A 17,632-nucleotide genomic window follows, 5' to 3' on the forward strand; every position below is an offset into this window, starting at 1 on the left:
GGGGGGAGTCCCCCCATCACCACAGAGCCGAAACATGGGATGGGTGGTAGGGATGGACCCGGCGGTACGGGACTGCCCAGGGAGGGTTGTGAGACTGCGGATGAGTGGGCAGGCTCAGCACCCCCAGATAGGATCCTGTGCCCATGGGGGCTTTTCCCTGCCTTACACAGCCCTCCAAGGAGTTCGATGAGGACTCCCTGATCCCCAGCAGCCCCGCCACCGAGACCTCGGATAACATCAGCCCAGTGGCCAGCCCCGTGCACACAGGGTGAGTGCGCAGCCCATGCGGCACGTGCATGCTCTGCGCATGAGCCGGCTGCGAGATGCCCACATGCCCATGCCTCTGCCCGCTCCAGGTTCCTGGTGAGCTTCATGGTGGATGCCCGCGGCGGCTCCATGCGGGGCAGCCGGCACCACGGACTGCGTGTGGTCATCCCGCCCCGCGCCTGCGCCGCGCCGACCCGCATCACCTGCCGCCTGGTGAAGCCCCAAAAGCTGCCTGCACCCCCGACGCTGGCTGAGGAGGAGGGTCTGGCCAGCCGGATCATCGCCCTGGGGCCCGCTGGCGCCCAGTTCCTCAGGTGAGCACAGCTGGGAACAGAGCGGATGGGGCTGCCCACACCGGGGCCATCCCTCAGGACTGGGGACGGATCCAGGTTCCTCTGGAGCCTCTGCCAGCTGAGGCAAGACCTCTGCCCGTCTCTGCTTCTGGGGGTCTGGTGCAGAAAAGATCCCACTTCCAGCCAGGCGCAGCATGTTTCTGGGGTGGGTCATTCCAGCCTAACGGAGCAGTGGCTATGCTGTGGTAGAAAAAGACCTGACCAGCACGGTGCCGCTGGGCGCAGAGCCCCGTTTCCCAGACAGCGGGGTGCGAGCAGTCCTGCCTTCCTCCTCCGGCGGCTGTACAGCATGGGCAGGTGCTCTGCCCGGGGCCACCTTGCCGCCCGCGTGTCCCAGCGGCAGCACGTGGGTGCAAGCGCCCTTCCTCTGCTGTCTGCAGCCCCGTCATCGTGGAGATCCCACACTTCGCCTCGTGTGGGCGCGGAGACCGCGAGCTGGTGGTGTTGCGCAACGAGAACGGCTCTGTCTGGAAGGAGCACCGCAACCGCTATGAGGAGAGCTACATGGACCAGCTGCTCAACGGCATGGATGAGGGTGAGCGTGCCAGGCAGGCGGGGGCTCGGCACCGTGCGGCTCCCCGCAGGCAGGGCTGCAGCTGGCCCGGGTGGTGGGATGGGGCTGAGCCTGGCGTGGTTGGTGCAGCTCGCAGGGGGTGGTGGGTGACAGCCGCAGGCTTGGTGGGTGAGCGTTGGTGGCTGTGCTGCCCTTGCAGAGCTGGAGAGCCTGGAGGAGCTGGAAAAGAAGAGGGTCTGCCGCATCATCACCACCGACTTCCCTCTCTACTTCGTGGTCATGTCCCGGATTTGCCAGGACTGCGATCTGATCGGCCCTGAGGGAGGGTGTTTGAAAAGCACACTGGTGCCCATGGTACAGGCCACCTTCCCAGACACCGCTGTCACCAAGAAAGTGAGGCTGGCCCTGCAGGTGAGCACCGGAGAACTTGGCCCCTTGGGCTCCTGCGGGCAGGGGTAGGCAGCAGGCTCAGGCTGCGCCCCGGTCCGAGGGAAACTGGCCCTGATGCCGGCGCTCGTGCTGCCCGCAGGCGCAGCCCGTGCCCGATGAGCTGGTGACTAAGCTGCTGGGGAACCAGGCAACCTTCAGCCCCATCGTCACAGTGGAGCCGCGCCGGAGGAAGTTCCACCGTCCCATCGGCCTCCGCATCCCGCTGCCGCCGTCCTGGAAGGACAATCCCCGTGACAGCGGCGAGGGTGACACCACCAGCCTGCGCCTGCTCTGCAGTGTGATCGGTGAGGCTACCAACCCCTGCCGCGCAGGCGAGCATGGTCTCTGGTCGGGATGGGCTGGGCTGCCTCAGTGGGATCCAGCTCCTGGGAGCTAAAGACAGGTCACCGCAGTGGAAAGAGCAACTGCCTGAGCGATGCAGACCCCAGGCTTGTGGAAAGGCAGCGTGCTCACCCTTGCTTTCTGCTGCAGGAGGAACAGCCCAAGCCCAGTGGGAAGACATAACAGGCACCACGAAGCTGGTCTATGAAAATGAGTGTGCTAACTTTACCACCAATGTGTCTGCCAGGTGAGTCGTGGGCAAGCATGTGCTCATCTGGGGACGTCTGCTGTTCCTCAGGCCCTCTTGGGTTGCAGCCTGTGCCAGGAGGAGCCTCCCACCCCTGTGCTCGTTGGGGTGCTGCCCCGTTCCCACGTGCAAGGCAGTTGCCTCCAGCCTTGAGACCCCCACGCTGCCTCGGCGTGCGTCAGGAAACATTCACAACCGGGTGTGCAGAGGGAAGGGACCGTTCTTTGTGCTTGGGTGGATCCCCTTCACGGATGGGGCTGCTCCTGTACCGGGAGCTCTTGGGGCACCCTCTGCGGTGCACTTTGCTGTTGGGGGGGCAGCTGTCCCGGTGCCGCTGGGCAACTTGCCCGGCAGCGCCCCGACCCAGCCCTCCCACAGGTTCTGGCTGGCCGACTGCCCGCGCACAGCTGAGGCCGTGCACTTTGCCACAATGCTGTACAAGGAGCTGACGGCCGTGCCCTACATGGCCAAATTCGTGGTGTTTGCCAAGATGAATGATGCACGGGAAGGCCGACTGCGCTGCTACTGCATGACTGATGACAAGGTTGACAAGACTTTAGAGCAGCATGAAAACTTCACTGAGGTGGCCCGCAGCAGGGACATTGAGGTTTGTCCCCAGCAATGTGCGTGGGGGGGCAGCAGGGAGAGGGCTGCCCAAGCGAGGGGAGACTGATGCCGGTGGAGGGGCCTGGCTCTGGCCCGCGGAGGAGAGTTGGGGTTACCTGCCGTGTCCAGGGGCAGGAGAAACATTTCTGCCCAGGGTCTGAGCCTGTTTTCTGCTCCCTGCCAGGTGGTAGAGGGGATGCCTTTGCACGTCGAGCTCTCAGGGAACCTGGTGCCTGTCAAGAAGGCCACTCAGCCACGCACCTTCCTCTTCCAGTCCTTCCAGGAGAATCGTCTCGCCATCCCCATCAAGGTAATGGCAGGGTGCAGGGCTGGGCTGCAGCTGGGACCCCTGCGCCTGCCCTGTGCCAGGCCACCTAACCAGGCTCTCGGTGCTCAGGTTCGGGACAGCAGCCGGGAAGCCAGCGGCTCCCTGTCTTTCTTGCGCAAGGCCATGAAATATGAGGACCTCCAGCATGTGCTCTGCCACCTGAACATCAGCATACCACCCTGCACCAAGGTCAGTGCTGGGTCTCTGGCACCTCTGGAAGGGGGCAGCGGGGGCCCATCCCTCCCCCAGTTGCAGGAGACAGCCCTCGCTGTCAGCTTTTCTTCCTCAGCTGCTCATTGTGGCCATGCCGCGCTGCTCTGAGGCTGCAGGAGAAGCAGTGGTGCCAGGGCAGAGCTGCTGCCCTCTTTTCAAGCTGGTGACCCCTTGGTTTGTCCCCACTCTCCCAGGGAAGCGGCAGCGAGGAGCGGAGGAGGACACTGACGCCGTTGTCTCTGCGGGAGCGATACAGCATCCTAAGCGAGACCAGTTTCGGTACGCAGCCTGCTGGGACTGTCCAAGCCCGCTTACCGCCTGCGCTTGGGGTGCCCAAGCCCGGTGGAAAGGCTGCGCTGACCCTGTCGTACTCACACTCGTGGCAGCTTCCCTTTCCCTGAGGGTTTCCTTGGTCCTGCCTGCAGGGCAGTGCCGTGCCTACGGGGCTGCGAGACCCCCACAGCCAGCACCCCTTCCCCCTCCCCGCCGCAGTGCAGGGCCCCGCGCAGCTGAAGCTGTGGCTCCCTCTTCTCCTCCAGGCTCTCTGAGCAGCACGGACAAGGCAGACCAGAAGATGGTTGACATAGCAGAACAGCTGGGCCTCAGCTGGGCTGGTGAGTCCATACCTGATGGCTCTGAGGATGCACAACACTCCTCGGAAAGCTGAGACTTAGGAAGGCTGGAAACATGTTGCAGGATGGAGTGAATATGCTTTACGCTGTCCAGGGAGCTGGGCCCTGATGCAGTTGACATGCATGCAGTCTGCACTCGCTCCTCTGGCAGGCTGGCCTTGCCTCCCAGCACTTCTGCTAAACTGTGAGCGTACCGTGGCACTGAAACGAACCTTCTTGCGGCCGTGCGTGCATTCACATGCACGTGCACAGATACCAGGCTAGGGTTTTTGTTCTGAGCCATACGTATTGCTGCTGCTCGTGGAGGCCCAGCACTGTTGTTGCAGCCACGCGCCCAACGGCAGTACCCGCGCTTCTCCTTAGCGTGAGACGCTGCTACGCTGGTCACAGCCAGCCTGGGCAGAGGGGCTTCAACCTCTGCCCCATCCCATGCTCCTGCGTGTTCTGCTGTGCTCAGTTGTATGCGACAAGGGGGACTCTGTGCTGGGTCTGGCCGAGCCCTTCACAACATCCCCAGCCTTTTTGGTTTGGGAGCTGGCGGCGGGCACCGGAGGGTGTGGTGCTGAGATGCTGTGTCTCCCCCAGAGCTGGCGCGTGAGCTGCAGTTTGGGGTCGATGACATCAACAGGATACGTGTGGAGAACCCCAACTCCCTGCTGGAGCAGAGCATCGCCTTGCTCAACCTCTGGGTCAGCCGCGAGGGCAAGAGTGTCAAGAGTGAGTATCTGCGGTGCCCTGTTACAGGTGTGGAGGTGGCGGGGCTGGCTGCGCAGAGCAGCCCGTGCGTGTTCAGGGGTCACCGGCTGGCTTTGCGCTCCTGGTTCGTGCACATCTGCCCGCCCGGAGGGTGTCTGGGCCGTGGCTGTGATCCCAGCGACCGGTTTGCTGACAGCGGCTTCCCCCTGCAGTGGAGAATCTGTACACGGCACTGAGGAACATTGACCGCAGCGAGATTGTCAACACACTGGAGGGCTCTGGCCGGCAGAGCCGCAGCCTGAAGGGCAGCTGGCGCTACGCGGACAGAGACTATTCCCTCTCGCCGTCCCAGATGAATGGTGAGTCTCGGCTTCTGGCAGGGACCGCAGGAGGGCCCCGGGGGCAGAGCCTGGGCAGACGGATCGGGGCTGATACCTTGCCTGACCAGGCTGCGCCGGTGGCCCGCTGGGAGCTCAGCGGGCAGAAGGCGTTGCCGACAGGTACGGCCTCTTTGCTGGGGCGTGCGCTGCAGGAAGCTTGGCCCTGCCGTACCGCCGTGTCCAAAGCTCTCCAGCTAGGGTGGACAGACATTCCTTATCCCGACACGCCGGCGAGAACGGTGGCCAGGGAGCTCCCGGAGCCCCGGCTGTCCGGTCCCAGGCAGAGGGTGCCCGGGTGCGGGGACAATGCCGGGGTCAGCGGCAGCGGGGACCGGGCTGTGTGCGGCGGCTGCAGACCTGCGCCGCGGAGCTCTCGGTGCAGCGCTGGCTCGTCGCTCTCTCCCTCTCTTGTCTCCCTTTGGTCTGCTCTCTCAAACATGCCGCCTAGCGCCGTCGGGCGCGGGTCACTTCTTGTCACCTCTCTCCTCTGAGCTCATCCTGGCCTCTCCTTCTCTCATCTTCCTCCGCTGCCTGGCTCCACTGTCTCCACCTCAGCTGAGCCCTCCGGGAGCCGCGTCCTGCTCCAGCGACTGCATGTCACCAGGGACTGCCCCTCTCGTGGCTGCCGTGCTTGCAGGCGGCCAGCCCAGGCCTTCTCCTCCCGCACTGCCCTGCGCTCCTTCCCTCGCTGGCCCTGCACTGCTTGCCCCCGGCCAGGCGCTCGCACAGGGGAGAGGTGCTCTTTCTGTGCTGGGGGTCCCAGCTGTCCCCCGAGCCTCGGCTGTGGCTAGCAACCCGCGGCTGCCTGGAGAGCAGAACAGGTTCTCTGCTGATCTCCAGGGATGGAAAAGGGGCTAGTGGCTCAGGCTGGAAAAGGCTGAGCAAAGCCACCTGCGTGGGTGGGAGTGCCTGGCTTGGCTGTAGTCCGTATCGGTGTGCCTGGGCTGTGCACGTGGCCCGGGGGGGATGAGGACATGACAACTGCTTGTAGCCCCAGAGACGCTAACAGGGTTGTAGGGCCCCGGCTGCATCCCGCAGGGCTTTGGGGTTGCACGACACGTACCAGGGCCATCCTTCTCTGCTCGTGGTGCTACTTCCAGCCTGCTCCTCTGTGCTGCGGAGAGGGGCTGACTTTGGGAGTCAGTGCCTGCCAGGCTTGGCCACCTGAACTCCAGGCTGACCGTCAGCCAGCTGATGCTGGATGGGGACTGTGGGCAGGGACCTGGGGGCTGAGGGAGCAGGATAGCGAAGAGGGCACTGTGTCCTGCAGCATGGATGGTCCTGTGGACCCCAGGCCAGTCCTCCCCGCAGGGAGCGGGCAGCCTCAGGGCCTGCCCAAACCAGCCCCAGGACTCGAAGGGAAGCACGGCAGCACTTGCAGGGATCACGCAAAGGCAGCAGCTGGCTGTGAGCGCAGCCCCGCTCAGCCCAGCCACTGGGGTCCGTGGCACGACCATCGCTGTCCTTGGGGCAGGCACCCTCCCAGAGGCTGTTTCCCTTCTCGCCCCACTGTGCTTGTGCGTGCGTGAGACGGCTGCTGGACATGTTGCCTCTGTCTGCCCATATAGGTTACGCTTCGCTGCAGGACGAGCTGCTGTCCCCCGCCTCCCTGCATTACACGCTGCCATCCCCGCTGCGTGCCGACCAGTACTGGAATGAGGTGGCCATCATGGATGCTATCCCCATGGCTGCCACCGAGCAGGATGCCCTGATGGAGATGTCCGACATACAGGTGTGGTCCTCGGGGCTCACCCCCTCGCTGGTGACTGCTGAGGACTCCTCTCTGGAGTGCAGCAAGGCCGAGGACTCGGATGCCACAAGCGAAGGCCGGTTCCCGGGGCAGCTTCTAGCAGACGCGCATGGCCCAGACCACATGGGCTCCATGGACCTGGTTGAGGATGACACAGTGGACTCAGATGCCATGAACGGCCTGATTGACCTTCTAGAGCAGGAGGAGGGGCAGAGGCCAGAGGGGAAGATGCCAGCCGGTGATCGCCAGCCAGGGACCGGGGCGCAGGACCCAGAGAGTGAAGTCTCTTTTGTTTCAGTTCAGCAGAAGGTGCAAGCCAGGATCACGGCATCGCCTACCGTTAGCCACGTCGTGGAGAAGAGCGCGGACAGGTATTGCGGCCTGGGGCACCGGCTTGGCCGTGGGAGGGGAGCAGAACCGCTTCGCCAGCTATTGCCCTGTGCTGGGCCAGCTGCAATAATCTCCCAGCTTTGCTTGCTTCTCTGCTGGTCTCCAGCTCTGGAGCCCGGGCATCCCCGGCAAGACAGAGCAGCGGCTTGGGCCGAGTGCCTCGCACCTCTCTGGAGATGCTCTGGAGGGCTCCTTGCAGAGCACCCGGGAGGGACCCCAGGCAGACAGCCAGGCCCCGCATGTAGGTTGTGCTTACCAGAGCCATCTCAGCCTGTGCTGCGTCCTCCCACGTTCCCGGTGGCGCAGGTCCCGTGAGGTCCCTGGCAGAGCCCCGCGATTCTCCACAGCGTTGCCTTAGACCCTCGCAGCCGGGCTGCGAGGCCGTGGGGTGGGCAGGGAGCGTGGCGGGGAAGAGACCCGTGCCCTTTGTGCATCTGCGTTTTGCGCTGCTTGTGCCGGGCGCCTGGCAGTGCCGTGAGCCGGGGAGCCCAGCGCCTGGCGGGGTGCAGGCTGCGCCGGTGTGCCTGCCGGAGGTAGGCTGGTGCTCAGGGTGCAGCACTCCATGGCAAAGCTGACTGCCTCTCTCTCTCTGTCTCTCTCTCCCTGTCCCTGTCCCTCTCCGGTGCCCAGGCTGAGGGACTGGAATGCAGAAGGCTCCTTTATCTCCTGCCTACAGGACCTGACAGCGGGCTCCTGGCAGGAGGGGGTCACCCGAAGGCTGCTCCTGACGCACACCACGGCCTCCGGGGCACAGGGCCAGGAGCAAGAGCAGGTCCTGGTGCCGGCCGTGGAGCTGATGCGGGTCAGCTCCACAGAGGACAGCGACTGGCAGCCCCAGCACCCCATGGGCGGCTGGCAGGAGGAGGCAGACAGCGGCTTCTTTGGGCAGGTGAGGGTAAGAGCAGGGGGACCTGGCCCCACAGGAGGTGGAGAACCTGTGGACGACCCTTTGCCGATCCTGCCGCGAGGCCAGCCGAGCAGACTAGGTGCTGGTGGAGGCACAAGTCCCCTAGCACGCTTCGTGCCCCCTGCCCCTGGGGGTGCCTCTCAGCCCCGTGCCGTGCTTGATACCTGAGCTCTTGCTCTCCATTTATAACCCAGCCAGCCTCCCTGCCTGCTTCCTTATTGAGGATCTGCCCTGGCCGCCAGCCCAACAGCCCGCTGGAGCCAGAAATAGAGCTGGTCTGGGGGCCGGGCTGGGTGGTGGGCATCCCGCCACGGCCGCATGGAGCCGGCGGGTACAAGGCGAGGGCAAGCGCCTTTCCCCGTTCCGGGCACGCACGGCCATGCTTGGAGGTGGTCGCTCAGCTCTGCAGTGCGTGTCTCCCGAGTCACGTGCGATTCCAGCGACACTCCGAACCCCTGGCTCCTGCCCGGGACTTCATTTGTCCCGTGACAGAGGACCGCACGCTGCCCTCCCAGCACAGCCGGGGACGACAGGTTGTTGGCAAGCCGACAGCTGACGGAGAAGGGGGACAGGGCTGTCCCCGTTAACTGCCTGGCTGGGGACGGGTGGTGCTGTCACAGTCCTGGCCCCGTGACTTTGACAGAAGCTGTGAGCGCAAAGGACACCCCACCTGCCCGCTCCCTTCTCGCCGCCCACAGCCAGCTCAGCTGCAGCAGCTAGGGTTACAGCAGTCCTCCTGCAGAGCCAGGGCACCAGGCAGGGCAGGCTGCAGACCCACAGGGCTGCTCCTGCCCCGGGGGTTTTGCCCGTTCCAGCCGGATAGCATGGCCTGGCTCTGAGCAGCGGGCTCAGACCCGCGGGGCACGCGTGCAGCTGCGCACGCTAAGGCAGGATGTGGGCTTTCCTGGCCCAGTTGCTGATCGCGCTGGTGCTGCTGGCCTTCTTTCTGGTCAGCTGCCAGAACGTCATGCACATCGTCAGGGGCTCTGTTCGCTTTCTGCTCAAACACGCCCACCGCGAGCTGGACAAGGAGCTCGGGGAGAGCCAGGGGCTGGCGGATGACGAGGAGGCTCTCTCCACCAGGGTCGTCCGCCGGCGCGTCCTTGTGAAGGTAATGAGCAGGGAGCTGAGAGACCAGCCCCGGGGCAGGTGCAGAGGAGAGCAGTGAGGGGACAGGGCAGGGTGGGAGACAGAGGCCGTGGGGTGCACGGTTAGGTGTACCGTTCTGCTTGCAAAGGGGCTCCGCTCACCCCGCTGAAATGCCCTGATGTCCCTCCTGTCACCGCAGGGGAACGAAGTCCTTCATCTCCCTGGACAGCAGGTGACTGAGGAGCAGTTCACAGATGATCAAGGCAATATCATCACCAAGAAGGTGAGTGATCAAGGGCATGCCGCAGCCTTGGTCCTCTCCCCTCCGCCCGGCTGCCCCGCTCCTCCCTGCAGCCCAGGGGCCCGTGCAGGGCACCCGCGTCCCGCCGTCTTTGGTTACGGTCACAACGCTTCTCCGGCCAGACCCTGCGCGCGGGACAGAGGCTGCACGCCGTGCGGGGTTCGGGGCCAAACCGGGCGAGGAGGGAGGCACGGCGCCCCGGGGCTAGCTGTGATGCCCAGCTGCGCGGGTCTCCGCAGGTCATCCGGAAGGTGGTGCATCAGCTGGGCCCTGGTGACGCAGATGACAGGCAGGAGCAGGAGGAGCTGATTCTGGAGGGCTCCCTGCAGGAGCCCCAAGACCTGGAGGCTGAGGACGATCACTTCATGAAATACTCCATCCTGCACCGAGACGGTCTGGGGGCCAAGGTACAGTGTGGCTCAGAGCCCTGCCTTGCAGGCACCCTGCCCAGGGCCAGCACCACCTCTGCGGGACTCGCAGGCTCTGGGGCTCCGCCACCCTCTGTCCTTTCTTCTGCCCTGTTCTCCTCTCCTGTTTCCCCACTAAGGCTTCCAGGGGCAGCTCTTGCCCACTGCACCAGTCTTCTTGCTCGGTGTCTTCTGCCAACTGACTCTGCCTTTCCCTCTCCTGTCCTCTTCTGTATGTCTGTCTGTTCACCTGGGTGATGTCCTGCTTCCTGCCCCTGCGGCTTCCTCAGGAGGAGGTGCGAGCGCGTGTCCCGAAACCAGAGGTCTCCGGGGGCAGGATGGGGGCTCAGATAGTGAAACGAGCCAGCCTGAAAAGGGGGAAGCAGTGACCCCTCAAATGGCCTCTTTTGAGGTAACCCCACCTTTGCTCTTCCTTCTATCCCGGCTCCCCATGCTGCTGCCTGCACTCAGCTGCTGGTCATGCACATCCTCCTGGGGAAAGTGTAACAGGGCTGTGCCCAGCTCTCAGCCTGCAGAGAGGGGTTGCTGCGCTGCCACAAAATGCTGCGGGTGGGCAGCGGCGGGCCCCTGCTGCTAACCCGCTCCCGGGCCCGGGTGCAATGGGCGCGGGGTGCCCGCTCCGCTGTGGCCACAGTGCCAGGGGCTGCTACTGCAGCCACAGCATCCTGGGTGCTCGGGGTAAGGGTCCCCAGTGACAGAGCCACGGGATTGTTATTCCTGGTTATGCTGGGCTACAGCAGAGGGATGCTCTTTGACCAAAACCGCTCCAGGGAGCGGATAGCGTTTGCGTGGGGTCTGAGCAGAGCTGTCCCCTTCGTGCACTGAGCACTAACCCTGCAGCCTTGTGGTGCCCCTGCCCTCCCTTCCCACGGGGTGAAGCTGGGCACCGGCAGAGCCCTGAGCCAGATGAGGGGTGTCACAGTTTTCCTGGGCCACGGCCTGCTGCCTCCGCTCGCAGCACTGCTGCTGGGAGATGCAAGAGGCTGCCGCTGCCAGCCATGCATCGTGGCACGAGAGGGCGGCAGTGAGGTCTGCTGAAGCTCCCGTGACCGGGAAAGGGGGTGCAGGCCACGGCAGGATGCTGCTGGTGGACATCAGGGATGCAGGAGTGGCAGGGTGTAGGAACGTGACGCTTGTAGGGGTTGAGGGCAGGGGACCCGTCTTTGGCTCAGGACATTTCTTCCATTGATCCCCAGCGTGAGCACTGGATCATCCCTTGAGTCTCGCGCATTCCCTGCTCCCCCCGCCTTCCCTGTTGAGTGGGATTTAGACCAGGCTCCGGGCAGGGTGCTCGGCACAGCACACTTGGACCCAGCTGCATCATTGTTTTCTGCACACTCGCTGCTGAGCTGGCAGTGCAGCACTCGGGGGAAGGGGCTGCACGCATGCTCCCCAGCTGCCAGGCGCTGCAGCGGCGGTTGGTCCTCTGGCCTCTGCTGTACATGCATGGCTGCGTCCGTCCGTCTCTCCTCCCTCTCCCTCCAATCTCCACTGTGTCCGTCGGCTCTCTGCGGGTGCACGACAGTCAAGAGGCTTGTGCTTGTGGACACGTGTTCATGCAGACCGTGTCCCCACAGCTACTGCCTGCCTCACTCCCCAGACGGTCCTTGCGTCGGCCTCTCTCTGGGGCAGTGCTCCTGCTGCTTTGCTCTTGCTGTTCTCCAGAGTGCTTGAAAGGGTGTGAAAGGGTGTGCATTGGGAATGTACGGGGTCTGCCCCACTGCTGTGAGAGTGCGGTGCAGTCGGTCACCCTAGTTGGATGGGGGCTCAGGGCTGGCCTTTTCTATCCCAGAGCCTACAGCAGCCCTGCCAGCGCCTTCCCAGTGCCACACTGCCTTTGGTGCAGCTCAGCTTCCGCTTGTTGCTGCTCTCTGTGGGCTGGGACAGCACCACTAATACCATATTTATGCCATTGCTGCTGGTTCTAGGCAGGCACTCATAGGTGCTCTGTCACTGTCTCTCTTGACACCCCGCAAAACTCGTCTCGCGGTAGCTGGGCAGGATGGGTGCATGTGGGACAAGCACAGGGTGCAGAAGGGGCTGGGACTGCCACGCGCCTGGCTGGCCCCAGCCTTTCTCCCGGCTGTGCCACCATGAATGCCTGGTAACCTCATCTCTGTCTCTCCGTGTGTCTCTCCAGGATCTCACCTCAACACCAAACCACTGAACTCCACACATGTTCTGACACATACCTGAGAAGAGAGGAGAGGAAAGCAGAGAGTGGAGGGGAGCAGGGCTGGCTGTACATGTTTCTATAGGCTAATGGCATGATTTCTGTATGAGACATACTTACCGTCCTATCCGCATGACTGACTGACTGCAAGACGCATGAGCTACAGTACTTAAAACTGACGGAGGGGCCTCCGTCCCTGCCCCACTGCTGCCAGGAGCCCAGAGACAGCAGCACGCACCGGGGGCATCCTCTCACCTCCTCTGGGAGGCAAGAGCTGCACTGGCAGAGGGAAGGAGACTCCACCCTCGCACGTTCGTGTGTGTAAACGCATCCCCATGCCCGCGCTCCAGCTGCAAGAGGGAAGCTGGGGTGGCACGGCGCTGCTCACCGAGGAAGGAGAGGGGGCTTGACCCCCCCCCGTCACCCGTGCTGCCTCTGCTGGACTCGCTTCTCATCCCTCTCAGTGAGTGTTGGGTTATGGGGAGGGCAGCAGTTGCCAGGGGGGTGTGCGAGAGGAGGGTTGCAGGGAGCACATCTGCCCTGGGCAGAGGGGCTGGTGCAGGGCTGCCCTTCCTCTCCCCAGCACGTTGCAACGTCTCCCGCCAGGGCAGGGCTCTGGGCTGAGCACTGAGCTCGTTGCTTGTGTCGAAAGTGTAAACTGTACAGCAATCAGCCTTGTGTATATGAACCAATAAATACTATGCAAACCCCTAGGGACACTCTAGCAGTATGTACAAAGCACTAACAGCTCTGCTCCCAAATACCTCTTCAGGCTGCAGGACGGGCAAAACCTTTGGAGTACGTGAGCAGCTCTGGTGAATGGAGCTGGGAGGCTACGGGAGTAAAAGGGCAGCAGACTGCCCCTGCCCTGTGCCCCTCCGGCTGAGCCTGGTCCCTGCCTGGCCTGAAGAGAGGGGCCCACAGGTGCAGTCCCACAGGCCTGTCCACGGTGCGAGCCCCAGTTTGTGTTGGCTCCAGCTGGCGTGAAGCCGTAAGCCTGCGCTGAGGTGCTTGGGGCCCAGGGAGGATGGGTAGCGAGACAGAGCACGGGATGCTTGTGCCACGCACGGGGTTGTGCCTAGCTCTACTCAGCACAATATCTGCTCAGGAGATGAGCCAGGAGCTGGCAGGAGCCAGCAGCCCCGCACCGCGTGCCCCGTGCAAGGGCTTTGCGGGGTCCCCTGGCCTCCCTGCAAGGGCACAAATGAGGAGAGCTGGGTGACCCCGTGGATGCTGACCCTCGCAGGACCAATCCCGGAGACGTGGGGGGGCTGCTCCCCTGGTGGCAGCGCTTTGGCCAGGTGAAACACCCTGCTGCAGCAGCCTGGCCCCCGGGGCCAGCTGCTCTAGCAGGAGAGCAGAGATGGGCAGAGCTGCCCAGGCAACTCTGAGGTGTGCAGTAGGTTGAATCTGCTCCAGTACTCGACCCCAGGAGGGCAGGACGCAGGTAGTGGCAGTAGGTGCCGTGTCCCCGACTCTGTCCTTTACCTAACCGACGTGGGGGCCTGGCCTTCGTAGCACAGTGGTGTGGGGACCCCCCGGCTCTTTCCCCTGGAGGTGGCCACGGACCTGTTCCGCAGGGCCTGGGTTTGCTCTCTGTGGCCGCGTGCAGAACGAGCCCACCTCCAGGTTCAGGCCATGCGATGGCGGCCCTGGCGGGGCAGCCCTGTCTGGTGGCGGGCGCGCAACTGCTGGGAAAGCCCCTGGCTCCCCTGCGGTCGGGAAGAAGCCTAGCTGCAGCAAAGCAAACGACCCAGCTTAGCCTTGGAGAGCAAAGCAACCCCTTCCCCACCCCAAAGTTGAGCCATATAGGCACAGACTCTCCATCCATCACCCTCGCTGTGTACAATAACCTCCCCAGACCCACCGCAACAGCAGACTCCGTAGCATCACCGTAGAGTTGTGTGTGGGTCCTGTGCTTTGGCCTTGTATACGCCTTAGAGAATGTGCTGTGCTGCAACCGTGCCAGGCACCTGCAGTGACATTGCTTTGCGCTCAGATTGCTCGTAGGGCTGGTAGGGGGAGGCTGCACCCAACATCGAGCCTAGAGAATGCTGCAGTCTGCACACTAGAAGCTTTTTAGAAGTTTTAAAAATTACTTTTATTTCCTTTTTTTAATTGTTATGGAAACAAGCCTTTTGGATCTCCCTGTCTTAGCCCCTGATGTATAGATCATTTCCCTGTACACCAGCTATCGGACTATGAATTAATAAAGAAACCAACACAGACCGCGTCTCATCTCTGCTTTTCCAAGGGTGCGGGGAAGACTGAGCCTCCGGGGTGCACGGCTGGGGGGGGGGGGGGGGGGGTGGGGATCCCCCCCCTTGCCAGGAGGACAGTCGCGGGGGCTGGCAGCAGTCTGTGCTCCGCCACTCACGGGGGAGGCCAAAGGGTGCGGGAACACGCGGACCCCCCCGAGCGGATCCCGGGACCGATCCGGCAGCGAGCAAGCGGCCGCCCAGCCGGTGCCACCGGCGCCCCGTGCCGCTGCGGGGTTGCGGGGAAGGGGGGGGGGGATCCTCCGAGCCCCGGGGGGGGTCTCCGAGCCCCGGGGGGGGGTCTGGGAGCCCCCGTGCCCGGCGCTGTCCAGCGCCCGCCGCGTCCCCCCGCCGCCGCCGCCGCCGCCGGCTTTCAAAGCGCAATTTGTCTGGGCCGGGCCAATCCCAAACTGGTCCTGCGACGCAGCCAATGGCAGCCGAAGCCGCGGAGAGCCGGCCAATGGGAGCGCCACCTGCAGCCTCCCGGCCAATGGGAGCCCTGTATTCTAATGGCCCTCATCTTTATCAGAGAAATGTTGGCTCTTCCCAAGCCCAAGTTGAGTGCCCGGTGCTGGTGCCACCTCGGCGGGGTCAGCCAGGGCCGCCCCGCCAGGCCCTGCCCGTGGCCGCCCTCCCGCCCCGGGGCCGTGGCCCCCCGGCCAGCCTGCCGGGCTCCCCGGGGCCAAGCTGGGTGCCCACCGGCCGGGGCCCGGTAGCCCCCCCCCGGGGCCGGTGGGTGATGGGCCGGCCGTCGCGCCGGCGGGGAGCCAGGCTCTGAGGGTCACCCAAGCGCCGGAGCCATGGACGCCAACCTGCCGGGCACCTTCCTGCTCAACGGCCCCTCGCTGGGCCCCTTCCCCGAGGCCAAGGCGCCCGTCTGCCAGTACTCGGTGCAGAGCTCCTTCTACAAGCTGGGCCCCCCCGGGCTTGGCACCCAGCTGGCTGCCGGCACCCCCCACGGCATCTCCGACATCCTCGGCCGGCCGGCGGCGACGCCGAACGGCGGCCTTCTCCCCGGCTACCCCCACGCGGGCGGATTTAACGGACTGAGCTCCCCGGGCGTCTATTACGGGCCCCAGGTGGGGGCCCTCCCCAAGGCCGGCGGCGAGTACCTGCCGCGGGGCCGGAGCTGCTGGGCAGAGGCGGCCCCGGACTGGCGGGGCGGCCGGCAGTGCGGCGGCCGTAAGTACAGCGGGGCCGGGGAGGGAGGGCGGGTGGGGGGCGGGTGGGTGGGTGGGTGCCGCAGGCGGTGGGTGCCCCGCAGCCGCCCAGGCCGCGTCTTCTCCATCGCCCGGCGCGAGGCACGGCTGGTCGCCCCGCGGGCTGCCCCAGGATGGTGGGAATGGCCCCGGAGCCAGAGCTGCTGGACCTCAACCTGCCATAGAGATTTCGGCTCAAGAGCAGGGGCAGCTCCAATGGCAGAGATTAACTCTTTGCTTAGCCCCCCAGGCAAGCCACGGCTTGTCCTGGCAAGGACAGGCAGAGCCCGCCGTCCCGCAGATCTCCCCGTCCCTCCGGCAGCTTCACTGGGGTCAGTGCCCAGCCCGGCTCGGGGCAGAGACGGGCAGAGACAGGCAGGATGGCCGGAGAGCTGGCAGGGGGAATTGCAGAGCACGTTGCTGCCGTGCCAGAGGGTGGGTGGGATGGGGTGGGTGCACCCGCTGTCCCGTGGGGAGCCGCAGGAGGCTCTGGGCCAGGGGCTGGGTGCAGCTGCTCGGCACCTGCAGCCACGGTCCCCTTCCCGCCTCTCCAGGTGATGCCCTTGGAGCAGACGGGTCAGGCAGCTCGGCCATCCGCTCCTGGCACAGCTACGAGCCGACCAGCTCTGCCTGCCTTCCTGTCGTGCATCCTGCAAGGTGTGGGGCACAGGGGCACGGTGTTCCCGGTGCCGCGTGCCTCTGGGGTCATGCACTGCTGCTAACGACCCTTCCCCTCTCAGCACAACAAATTAGCGCTGTCCCCGAGCAGGAGATGCACAGCCCGGTTCTGGCTCTACGGGGCCCGCACAGAGGGCAGCTCAGCCCTCCTGGGATGGGGCTGAAGCCTTGAAGCCCGAATACGGTTTTAAGTTGGAGGGAAGCCAGCGTGGAGGGACTCTGCGGCTGCTGGTGGGCGCGCCGGTGCCGCGTTCGGGAAGGGGAGAGCTGCCCAGAGCCGCGCGCTGCGGGGAGCCCAGGTGCTCACCTGCCTCCCTCCTCCTCTCCCGCAGCCCCTGCTCACCTGGCTGACAGCATCCACAAGAAGAAGCACACGCGCCCAACCTTCACGGGGCACCAGATCTTCGCTCTGGAGAAGACTTTTGAGCAGACCAAGTACCTGGCAGGTCCGGAGAGAGCACGGCTGGCCTATTCCCTTGGCATGAGTGAGTCCCAGGTGAAGGTGAGTGTTGGTCCCCGCGTGGCACGGGGCGCGTGGCGTGGTGGCTGCTAACCGAGCCGGGCCCGTGGGGCGGCAGGTCTGGTTCCAGAACCGACGGACCAAATGGAGGAAGAAGAGCGCCCTGGAGCCCTCCTCGTCCTCGCAGCGGGCGGGGGGCTCTGGCGGAGAGCGGGCGGCCTCCGAGACCGAGGACGACGAGTACAACAAGCCCCTGGACCCAGACTCGGATGATGAGAAGATCCGGCTGCTGCTGAGGAAGCATCGTGCGGCCTTCTCAGTGCTGGGCTTGGGCACGCACAGCGGCTGAGCACCGGCACAGCCCGCCCCTCTGGGTCTTGGGGTGCCTGGCCCGGCTGCCTGCTTCCTCCCAGGGGGGTGACATCCCCCCCCTGCCCCAGCAGATGCCCGTCTGTGGGGCCGGGGCGGCTGCTGCCCCCCTCCTGGTGGCTCCTGGCCAGGGATCACGGCTTGCGGGGCTGGGAGCAGCATGCGTGGGCAGCGTCAGGCGCGGCCGTGCTGTCGGCATTGATGAAATAAAGGTCCCGGCCCCAGCCAAGTCCCAGCGCTTGCTTCGTGGGCGTGCGGTCCAGGGTGCCCTCATGGGGCTGGGCCGGAGAAGGGGCTGGGATAGCACGTATGGGGCAGGGTCTGCGTGCCAGGCAGGGGAAGGGGCCGTGGCTGTGGTGCTGCGTGTGGGGCAGGAAGAGCCCACAGGAGCGGTGCAGCCTTGGGGACATTTCCCAGGGTTTTCCCCAGTTTGGGCGTGTACCGGCAGCGAGAGGTGCTGGTTCAAAAGTCACTTGTTGGGGCCTCTTGTTGGAACCTCTTAGCAGCAAATAAATATCATTTATCTTAACGGTGTGAGTGAGAGCCCATTCACCTGTCAGGGCTGCAGGATTGATGTGGCGTCAATAGCCCCGGTGTGTTTGCCTGCCAACCTGGTGGGCCCC

At 64.7% G+C, this 17,632-nt stretch overlaps 2 protein-coding genes across 14 annotated transcripts in view; both read left to right on the forward strand.

The window, feature by feature from the left end:
• Nucleotides 1-14,273, forward strand: part of ANK1 (ankyrin 1) — a 69,896-nt gene extending 55,623 nt beyond the window's left edge. For 7 of the 13 annotated variants that reach the window (XM_052806606.1, XM_052806605.1, XM_052806610.1 and 4 more), the window contains 19 exons: nucleotides 169-268; nucleotides 357-581; nucleotides 1,001-1,155; nucleotides 1,334-1,545; nucleotides 1,664-1,868; nucleotides 2,056-2,152; nucleotides 2,531-2,759; nucleotides 2,943-3,068; nucleotides 3,156-3,275; nucleotides 3,494-3,578; nucleotides 3,839-3,913; nucleotides 4,517-4,648; nucleotides 4,840-4,986; nucleotides 6,576-7,128; nucleotides 7,778-8,036; nucleotides 9,343-9,426; nucleotides 9,684-9,851; nucleotides 10,142-10,263; nucleotides 12,013-14,273. In XM_052806606.1, coding sequence (XP_052662566.1) covers nucleotides 169-268; nucleotides 357-581; nucleotides 1,001-1,155; nucleotides 1,334-1,545; nucleotides 1,664-1,868; nucleotides 2,056-2,152; nucleotides 2,531-2,759; nucleotides 2,943-3,068; nucleotides 3,156-3,275; nucleotides 3,494-3,578; nucleotides 3,839-3,913; nucleotides 4,517-4,648; nucleotides 4,840-4,986; nucleotides 6,576-7,128; nucleotides 7,778-8,036; nucleotides 9,343-9,426; nucleotides 9,684-9,851; nucleotides 10,142-10,240 — 3,071 coding nt within the window. In that variant the 3' untranslated portion in view covers nucleotides 10,241-10,263; nucleotides 12,013-14,273. The other 6 variants (XM_052806607.1, XM_052806611.1, XM_052806618.1 and 3 more) reach the window with 4 other exon arrangements.
• An 803-nt stretch (nucleotides 14,274-15,076) lies between these two features.
• Nucleotides 15,077-17,508, forward strand: NKX6-3 (NK6 homeobox 3). The gene is made up of 3 exons (XM_052806163.1): nucleotides 15,077-15,485; nucleotides 16,513-16,682; nucleotides 16,759-17,508. The coding sequence occupies exons 1-3, from the start codon at nucleotides 15,104-15,106 to the stop codon at nucleotides 16,987-16,989; spliced, it is 783 nt and encodes a 260-aa protein (XP_052662123.1). The 5' UTR covers nucleotides 15,077-15,103; the 3' UTR covers nucleotides 16,990-17,508.
• The last annotated feature ends 124 nt before the right edge of the window (nucleotides 17,509-17,632 follow it).

This window comes from Harpia harpyja, chromosome 13, assembly GCF_026419915.1.
Source record: "Harpia harpyja isolate bHarHar1 chromosome 13, bHarHar1 primary haplotype, whole genome shotgun sequence".
NCBI classification, from domain to species: Eukaryota; Metazoa; Chordata; class Aves; order Accipitriformes; family Accipitridae; genus Harpia; species Harpia harpyja.

What these genes read in the sequence shown, in the direction of transcription:
- NKX6-3 (XM_052806163.1), top strand. Translation starts at nt 15,104, where the DNA reads ATGGACGCCAACCTGCCGGGCACCTTCCTGCTCAACGGCCCCTCGCTG. An exon ending in CGGCCGGCAGTGCGGCGGCC is followed by an intron (nt 15,486 to 16,512) that starts GTAAGTACAGCG and finishes CCTCTCCCGCAG; the next exon opens with CCCCTGCTCACCTGGCTGAC. An exon ending in TGAGTGAGTCCCAGGTGAAG is followed by an intron (nt 16,683 to 16,758) that starts GTGAGTGTTGGT and finishes GTGGGGCGGCAG; the next exon opens with GTCTGGTTCCAGAACCGACG.